The sequence below is a fragment of the Protopterus annectens genome, chromosome 16.part0 (genome assembly GCF_019279795.1).
Source record: "Protopterus annectens isolate FY-2018-M chromosome 16.part0, PAN1.0, whole genome shotgun sequence".
Taxonomy (NCBI): Eukaryota; Metazoa; Chordata; order Ceratodontiformes; family Protopteridae; genus Protopterus; species Protopterus annectens.
Window position 1 is genome coordinate 103151778 of NC_056750.1, and position 10420 is coordinate 103162197.

A 10420-nucleotide genomic window follows, 5' to 3' on the forward strand; every position below is an offset into this window, starting at 1 on the left:
GTCAAACCCAGAGCTGTTGGACATGCTCCGCTTAAAGAAATCCCAATCCCTCTGTGCTACCCACTCTAGGGACCTAAACCTTGTCACCACAATAAACAGAACATGCTGGAGGGATAGATTCCTGTCCCAGAGACTTCCCATACTCTGGAATAAACTACCTATCTATATCAAACAAAGCCCCTCATTAGCACTCTTCAAGAAAAACCTTGATGATTGGATGGGAAATAGGAAATTCACCCCGGGTATCACCTCTGTGGCTCTGCTCAACAGTGGCACAGGAAAATAATTTTCTTGGGTGGCAAAAGCCAGGGTCCCTTTTTGGCTGGGCTTGTATAGGCCCTAGGGCCGATAGCCTAGTACCTACCTATGAACCTATTAAGTGTCCTGCTACTATCCGCAGCACTGGGAGAAGACCATCTCCAAACTGGGGATGTCCAAAGCTATGTTAGTCAGACAACATGGCATCTACCTGTGGCTAACTCCCAAGCATAATGAATAATACTCCAGCAAACATCCTTATGATGACCTTCTGCTGATCTGGTATAGGAAGTACAAACCTCCACAGAAAATGTTTTGCTGCACATACAGCAGAAAACAGTACAATTAAGTAACCAGTTGGAAAAGGCTTGTTTTGTTACTAGTGGACACTCTTTCCCCTTAATAAATAAATATTGAATCTAACAGTCTTTTTCCTTTGCATACAATACATTATGCACAAAAACATTAATTCTCCTTTGATTTTCCTGCTTGGGACAGGAAAGTGGAAGCTGAAAAGACTGATCTAGGTTGGATTCATAGACAACGGTAGGTGTAAATTAGGTATTTCTTCTTAAAAGCAACTTTTCTGTGCGGGACATGCACTTTACACATTACAGCCTGCAATTTAGAAATTCCACTTGTAGATGCAAGTCACTAAAAACCAAAGTTTTCTAACAGAGTAATTTCCATTTATACATTTTTTGGCTTACAAACACAAAGTCAACCTCTTTAAAATGGAAGATCACAAGAAGAAGCCATTAAGAGGCTTTAAATGTAAACAGCCCTTTAGGCAAATGGAGGCTACACATGCCAAGAAGGCGGATATGGTTGAGAGGTGTATTCCACACAAGACACTACTACCACCTGCACAGAATATCTGCTGTTTAGCTTTGCAGGCTGAGGGTATAACATTGAAGATCTAGGTCTAAATGAATTGCCTGTTCCCAAATTACTACTGCCAGCCTGTAAAGATGGTAAGAAAGACAGTTACCACCTGATTGTGTTGTATACTGCATCATCATAAAGTTATTTACTATCTGCAATGTCCCTAGCTTGAAAACCGGAAGGAACTAAGAGCCAAGAGTTAACATCTACTGGGGAGATCAACATGCATAATAGTTAAGGTTTTCATATTCTTTGTACAAGGTTCAATCCTGAACTCTGGCCAATGCCTATACAGTTTGTATGTTCTCTTGGTGTCTCTGTGGGGTTCCTCCCACCTCCCAAGAACATGTTGAGTGTTTACATTTCAAATTCACCCAAGACTGGAGTTGTGGGCAGCAGCACAGACACTTGATGCCCTATATGGGGGACAGTTGTACAAACCAACAGCTTTGGGCATCTACTGTGGTGTGCAGTATCCTCAAGACAGAACATGAATCAAAGACAGGGTTAGCCACTCAGCAGCGTAAAATAAGGGTCTAGGCGATTTAGTCATGTTGACTAATGTCACAAAATGGGCAAGGGCATCTACCAGAGATAAGCAGGTTGAGGACTCTGTCTACTCAGACTTATATCAGGGATCCATGCTAATGATGGAAGAGATGTATGCGTTCCTACTGACCACTGTGTGCCCACCATAAAATTCAGCACTCCTCGAGTCATTAAGCTACTGGCCAGATGGTGTCCAGTTGCCCAGCTTGGTTTACCTGGGATAGCTCTGTTGAGCGAAAGCTAGATGTGAAACCAATCATCCTGCTAGACATTAACTAAGGATTGCTACACTCAATGTAAAAGTTCACTAACAGGATGCAGCTTGAATGTGGATGACATAATGGTAAGGAGGAGGCTGGACATCCTATGTATCCAGGAGACAAATTGAAACCTGGGATCCAGTGTCCACTACTCAGGAGGAGGACAGACTAGAAATGGTGAGGGAGAGGCTTTAGAAGACAGTGAAGGATGTCATCAGATTTAGAGACAAACTCATGGCAAACACACTCCAGTGTAATGACAGGGCAGTATTCATACTCTGAGCTTATGCCTAGCTGGGTTGTGACAGTGAGGAGAAGGGTACATATTCAGACAACAGTTGCAGGACCTACTAGATCAAGAAAGACAACATGAATTGGTGTTGATAATAGGTGACCTAAATGCACATATCAGGACAGACAGGACGTAACATGAGGACTGCCTGGGTCGACATGGGAGGGGCAACAGGAAGGAGAAGCCATTCTAGACTTTTGTCTGGCAAATGGATTGATGATGTTCATCACATGGTTCAGTAAAAGAAAGTCACAAGATCAGATACAAAAGTGGCCAACAAGCAGCTCAAGTAGATTTCTTCCTAGTAAGAACAGGGCAGTGGGGTAGAATTAGCAACTGCAAAGTCATCCCCAGTGAAACAGTCAGCCGACAGCATAAACTACTGTTTGCCACAATCAGCTGTAAGCAGTAGTCAGAGAAGGCGTTAAGGTTAACGAAAGCTAAACTGAAGACATAGAAGTTAACTAGAAAAAAAGCACAAGAGTTCAAGGAATTACTCAGTGCTCTAGCACCTCAGGAAGAAGAGGAAATAGGTGTAGATGACGAAGAATGGCATAGCCTCAAAACAGCATGTGTAAGGGCTACAGAACAGCTATGGAGCTGAGCCAGATGTAGAAATAACGTACCCAAGGAAAGTTGTTGGTGAAATGCAGAAGTCCAGAAATTCATCAAAAGAAAGGAGTGCAGGAAAAAGTGTGAGACAAAAAAGACAGACCAGGCTTAGAAGGAATACTGGGTGGTAATAAAGAGGCTAAGACAGGAGTTGCAATAGTAAAGAACAAGGCATCAGAGGCACTATAGCAGCTTCTGGAAAGTGATTCAGTAGATATCACAAAGAAACACTATCAAGTTGCAAGGCAAAGGCAGAAAGACAAAGAAGATCGCCAGATACCCTCCGTAATGGATGCCAGCAACAACTTGCCCAACAGTCCACAGGACATCAAAAGCAAATGGAAGGAGTACTTCCAGCAATTTCTGAATGACGAAAAACCCGCAAAAGCTGTACTGCCCCAGACACAGCCTGCAATGAAAGACTAGGAAACCTACTAGAAGAAGTAACAGCAGCACCAAGGAAAATTAAGTCAGGGAAAGCAGCAGGCTCAGATGAGGTCACAGCAGCTATGACAAAAATGTTGGGTGCCATGGAGAGAAATGGCTCCTGGGAGTACTCAAACCAATGTGGAGAGAAAGGAGTATCCCAGATGACCGAAGAATAAGCATACTCATGCCAGTGTTCACAGCAAAGGGGACATTTACAACTGTGGGCAGTACAGAGGGATCACACATTCTATCACACTGTAGGAAAGTTCTGGAGACGGTGACTTAATAATGAAACTGCAGAGCAGTAGAAAGTAAGATGGGATATGAGTTTAGATTCAGATCAGGATGCAGCACAACTTACCCAACATTTGCAGTGATACAGATACTTGAGAAGCAGCTTGAAATGAGGAAATAGTCCAATTGGGCATTCATGGACTTGGAAAAAGCATATGACAAGATCCCAAGAAAGCTGATTTCAGCAGTCCTGTGATGGTAGTCCCAAGAACAGTGGTAGAAATATTCAATCTTTGAAATGCACTCTATGCAGCGTACTTTTGTTGGAGTAATGCAGATGTCAAATAGAGGAATATGGATTGTGGAAGTTAAATATACATTTCTGTTCTTAATGCTGAAACTCGTGTATATACTGAAAGTTTCGGCATTAGGGGGTAGTCGTATGTGTGTACACGCGAGTGTTGGCTCATTAGATTTAGGGCTAGGTAAGTGCATAGAGGTTAGGAGTGTGATCAGCTGGGGTCAGAGTAAGAGGAAAGTGGACAATGTAGTGTTGTGTGTGTCTTGCTGTATATAGTGTGTGCCCGAGTTGTCCTGTGTACTAATAGTGCTTTCAAAAAGGGTTTCCTAAGGTGCTGGGTTAGGGTTAGCACACATTAGTAACGTAGGCAGAGTGCCTGTTAACTCTGCACCTAACTATCACCAGTCACCTAGTCACCTTACTTTAGGGAAAACCCTTTTAGTAACACTACTAGTGGCTTGGCCAACCTCATCTGTAAGGCTATACACAGGATTCATTATGAAATTAATAAACAAGGACACAGGTAACCTACAAACTCTTCATCCAAGCCAGTTCAGTTTTGTCAAGGGCAGATCCTGCATGCTTACCTGAATGACTTCTTTGAGAAGATTACTAAAGCAATACACGAGGGAAAAATTGGTAAGCATTGCATACCTAGACCTTGCAAAGGCATTCAACACCAACAGTCAGATTTTGATTATAAATTCTCTCAGCTAAATGTTGATCCCTATGTAACTCGCTGGATAGCAAAACTGGCTCACAAGCAGAACCCATGCAATAAGGGTATGCAGCTCTACCATCTTCAAAATATATGCCACTAATGGTGTTCCCTAGAGTCCAGTCCTTGGGCCGCTCCTCTCTGGTATTTACTTCTCAGTGGTCAAAGCTAATTTTAAGGGTTGACAGCTAGCCAAGTTTGCAGAGGACTGTACACTTGGTGTCATCATAAACTCTCAAGAGTACACCAAAATCCCTGAAGAAGGCCTTTCCCAAAGAAATAAGCTGATGTCATAAACATGGACTAAAACTAAACATCAAAAAATGTATAAGTCTCCTTCATGAAGCATGATATCCCCTACAACGATCACACTGATGACACACCCCTGAAAACTGATCCAGTAGTTAGGGACCTGGGAACTTACATGGACAAACTGTCCCTGGATAATCATATCCACTATTGTAAGAAAGCCCTTTTTCATTGTATAGCTTATTAGTAAAGGTATGGTGTTTAGGTCAACGGATGTGGTCATTCCACTGTATTTGGCACTTACTGGGCTGATCATTAAATATAATGCCCCTTCAGTTTGCACCTTTCCAAACACTTAACACAACTTGAATGATCACAACTCTCTCACCAAGAAAATCAAGGGATCAAATCTCTGGAACAAACTTCCAGTGAAGGTCATTAAGGGCTCTGCTTCACCTGATTTAAGCGTAATTTGGACGACTGGAAGGGAAACCACAAATTCACTCCAGGAGTTTCACCTGTGTCCCTCTTGGACAGAGGCAGTACTTGCTGATTTAGCTCCGCTTAATACCAGGATATTCTTGGGAACAGCGGTTGTACTTGGCTAGGCTTGTAAGGGCCCTAAGGCCATTAGCCTAATTAACCTCCTATGATCCTAAAAACTACACAGTGACAGTCTCAAACTCTTGTCTCTCTTCAAGGTATCATATAACCTACCAAAGGGCAATCTCTGCCTTGCATACATTGTCCAAACATACCCTATCCTTTCAGATTTACTGCACATCCACAAATCCAATGGTGGGTCAAACACCTGGTCAAGAGATCTTAGCATCTTCTGCAACATAAACAGAACATGTCGGAGGGACAGATGCATCATTGAGCATACTACTATTTTGGAACTATCTTCCTCTCCAAGTAAACAAAGTACTTGCCTTACTCTATTTAAATGTAATCTAGATGAATGGATTGAAAACTACAAATTCACCCTGGTTTGACACCCTTGTCTCCTTATGGGTAGAAGTAACATGTAAATGTTCTGCCATGCGCTGGTTTACTCATACTTAAATTACAAAGGCTATCATGGGAATGCAGGGCTAGGCTTCTACAGATCCTCAAGGATCAACAGCCTGTTACGTACTTAGGAACCTATATGCACAGTGTACACTGCTGCAGTTCAAATTCCCTTATGGACATCACAGAAACAACCATGAAATATTTCCTTAGGATGGGCAAGGGGCATCCTGCTGTCATCAGCCCCTTGCAGAATCAAATGCCAAATGTGCACTGACATCCATAGTACATCACATACTCAACGTATATCATACGCTCAAAGTAAATCACATGCTCAAGGTGTTTCTGGGTATGTGTAAAGGCAGAATAAATAGGGGAAAACCAATCCCCACAAGCACTGGGATGCTGCCCCAGAGTCCTTGATCTTCCGCAGTGTCCCCAGACATGGGTTAGGGTTAGCCTGGGGAAACTAAGACAGGTTCAACAAATCCAGTGGAAAAGGACAGGAACTACAAGTAGCTAATAGTCATCTTCAAGGGGAAAAAAAAAAAAGCTGAAGTTACATACGGGCTACTTCATTAATTTACTGTGAGTAAGCCAAAAGATGCAAGCTACAGATTCCACAGTTCTAATTTCTGCACCTACATACTTGAAGACAAACTGTCTATAATACACTAATGCAGACACACATCCTCTTCAAACTGCCAAAGATCCCAGTAACATAACATCTTCCCTCTCAAAATGCAGCTTCAATACTGCGTAAAGAAAGGAATGCATACTTCAAAGACCGTTCTCAGTGGCACACTTGCAGCTTTAATGGGAACCTTAGATTGATATACGCCAAATGTTCTTAGTGACAGACTTACAGATTTAAGTAGAACCTTACAGTGAACCACTCCATGCCATTTTTGCTCCTCTGAAAGACCACTATTATGGCATGTAAATGGCTTGTATAAAAGTTGTGTTTATACAAAGTCCAAATCAATAACTTGTGGATGATGAGAGACTTCTGAACATTAAATTTATTTTGTTAAACATCTAAAAGTGATGTTACTAAGCCATGTTTCATACTGAAGAACAAGAGTCTAAAACATTTTATTAAACAAAAAAGCCCATAAAACACTACAGTAAAATAAATGATTACATTAGGAAAGTGGGGGTAAAGGTCAGCTGCCTGCACATTTACTTCTGTCAGTCACTACAAAACACTGTTAAGTCTGACTTATTAATCAGCATACAATTCTTAAACCGCAAATGATCCAAAAATTGTATTTATAATCTGAACAGCATTCTGCTTACTTTTTCTCTAATGCAGTGGTTAAAGGAAGTTAAAGCTATTCTGAGCTTGTGCGGGATTTTGTAAATGGAATCCACATAACCGTTACTGCCTTTAAAACTAGGCTTTGTCCAAGTCTTCAGGAAATATGCGATCTTTCTTTCTTCTTTTCTTTTTCTCCATTTTCATTTTCTTTTTCTTGGCGATGTTTCTTCGTCTCTTATCCTGCCTCTGCTGCATCTTCTCCAGAACATTCTCTGTCCTCTTCTCCCACTTCTTCTTATGCTGGGCCCTGAGTTTTTCCTTCCGTTTTAATGCAGCCTTCAGCATTTCCTCATTGTCTTTGATCTTAAGTCCCTCTGCTTTATACAAAACGTTAGTCCACGTTATCTTTTTCTCTAGCTCTTGTGCTTTTTTACAGTCTTTCTCCTTAAGTTCCTCAATTTTATTTTTTCTGGATTCCAGTCGGTTCAGAAGCTGTTTGTAATTCTTCCCAGTCATTGGTGTAATATTCCCTTTGATCACCTTCTTTTTCTCTTTTTTCATGAAAGGTTTGCTCAGCTCATCATGAGGAACCTCTACTTTATTGAATAAAAATATTTCATCTTGCTCCTTTGAAGACGCAGGTGTATCTCCTTGACTCACTGAAGCAGCATTTTCATTCTGACAGCTTTCAGCTTCCACCTTCTTTTGTCTCCTAATTTCCTTTCGTTTTCTTTTCTTTCTCTCCCTCTCTTGTTTTCTCCGGAGTCGCTTCTTTTCCATCTCTTCAGATGAACCTGTTCCTGTACAGCCCTAAAGGAAAAAGACAAATTATAATTTTTTTATAAACATATCCAAGTCTTCATCAGTGCTGTTTACAAATATTAATACTGCTACATGGACAATTGTCATATGTTGCACATGCCATGCAAGGCATCAGTAAACACAGGCATAATTAACTGGAAAAGCGAAAGAAGTTCAAATAAGCTAAAATTAAGCATATGCAGGGTGTGCTGTGAGCAGGACTACTTTTCAGCATGATGTGTCATATGCAGGGGGACTTTTCAGCATGATGTGTCATATGCAGGGGGACTTTTAAGTAGGGTGTGTTGTGGGCAGGGCTAATTTTCAGCAGCAGCATCATGTAGAAAACTTGTAACGTTTGCATAAATATTTGTAGTGAACGTAGCATCATGATTACACTCAGAAACTGGAAAAGATACAGAGGGCCATGATCAGCTCTCCGATTGTAACAGTGTTGTGTTTGAAACATAGATGCTATGAAGTTTTTCTCTCGAGGTGACTCTTGGCATTCATGTTGAGAACACACAATATTAGGTTATACTCGGGGATCCTATCATAATTCTTTGCAGTGTATGGAGAATTACCTGCTTCGTGTACCAACAGTTACAGAAAAAAAAGTGTGAAAAACAGTGCAAATTGTTTTGCTGTCTTTCAAAGCCGGTAAAGCACTTGGCAATCATCATCATCAGGCAGCAAGGCACATTAGGGAAAGACTGTGAAACACAGTCAAGGACAGACTGTAGGCATAAAGCACAGGAAGAAATGAATCTGTTTCAACTTATGTCGCTGTTTGCTGGCTGGCACTGTCATTTCTTAGTGCAAGATCCAATCTTAACACCACTTTGGGGGGTGATTAACGATTATCAAGATCCAATCTCGCTCTACTGAAGTGCTTAACTGGCTTGTCTTTTCCCCCAATTTTGGAGTGTAATTGCAGCGCTACATGCACTACAAGCTTGTTAAGCAGTTCTCTAATGCTAGACAATGTCAACAGTGCTTAGGGTGCTTACAAAAGTTTGCAAAGCACATACAACTGCTGTTCTGATCAGGTCTCATGCTATGGACTAACAGTTGACAGCGTTGGCAAAAAATACTGGCAGAAAGTAAAATAGCTTTTAAAAGCTGTTAGAACTACACTCTGCAACACCTATAAACAGAAAGTGTGGCAGAACAAAGTGCTTAACAGTGTTAAAGTAATTTGTTCTACAGGGGGTCACTTTTTTCTGCCTGTTGTCCAACAGCACAAAGTTCGTAGAACATGCACATTTTTGCCTCATATATTTGGTCTATTCCTTATAAAATCTGTGGTTTTCCAGCAAGTCAGTCACTAAATGTCAGACTTTTGAGTTTATACTTTGTAGCCTTCCAAAAATGTATGTTAATATAAAACCTGTTTCTTCAACCTTAAATAACAAGGCAGATTCATGAAGTTGATCTTTCTGAATGAACAGACAGCACAAAAATGTGGTAGGGATATTCTTGAATACAGATCATGTACACAGTGTAGGTGTTCATGAATCCAGCTCTATACGTTTTGAGCTACTAAAAAGAAATTCCTTAAAAAGTAATAGCTGTAAACAGTTAATTAAAATGCAGAAATATACTGTACTGAATATGACCCAGAAAGGTCGACGCCAGCCTGACTCTAACACTATGTTTCTTGCTGCCAGACCAAAGCTTAAGATGTCTTTGCAGACTATACTAATACACTTGGCTGAACCTCTGAGAAGTGGTACAAGAACTGGAAGAGAAATGTTATGCAACAAAAGTAAAGTCCTTCCATTTCCTTTTTAACAACTTTGTTAAGTTTTCATTTAAGACAGAGGCACACATACATTAACAGAAAATAAAAAAAAAAAACATTTTTTATATTTATGCACATCATTGTATTACGTTTTCTTTCTTTACAGCAACTGTGCTTTTTTTCAGTCCTACATTACAAAATTTCTCAATTCCTGCCCTCTCCTAAACCTCACTCCTATTCTTGAGCATTATTCAGCATGTACTCTTACCACAAATTCCATTTATTTCTATGTCATATGCTCCTCCCCCTTTCTAAATGTCCCTCTCCCAGTTGTGATTTCTTTTACAATATTCAATACTTCAAATACAGCTGATTCAAACTTTGATTTCCATTTTCTAGTAATTGTTTTTTTGTTTGACAAACAGAATTAAACTTAAAAAGGCCTTACTACATTTAGGCAATTCAAACTCTGTATCCCAGCTCAAAAGAATAATTTCATACTATTTATGAGGGAGTACTCTGTGCTAACTTTTAAGGACTGCCAACTCATCATAAGTCCTCAAAAAAACATGTTCCCAATTACCTTTTTCTTCCCCATTACATCTTCAATATTTTCTATCTGTGGAATAATTTCTTGAAGTCTGCTTGGTGTATAAAAATACATATGCAAACATTTCCAAGCAAACTTCTAAATCTTCTGGACTTTGAAGTACTTGGGAGTCATACATATGTCCTCCCATTGTTCCTTTGTAAACTGCTTTTCCAGTCTCTTTCCAATCTTTCCTAACCTTCCCTGATTGATTGTTAAAGTTATCA

General features: G+C 40.4%; 1 protein-coding gene across 2 annotated transcripts in view; it reads right to left on the reverse strand.

The window, feature by feature from the left end:
* Positions 1–6794: 6794 nt before the first annotated feature.
* The window catches only part of SURF6 (surfeit 6), a 471845-nt gene continuing 468219 nt past the window's right edge, over positions 6795–10420 (reverse strand). For both annotated transcript variants that reach the window (XM_044058622.1, XM_044058623.1), the window contains one exon: positions 6795–7869. In XM_044058622.1, the coding sequence (XP_043914557.1) occupies positions 7195–7869 (675 nt within the window). In that variant the 3' untranslated portion in view covers positions 6795–7194. The remainder of the gene's footprint in view (positions 7870–10420) is intronic.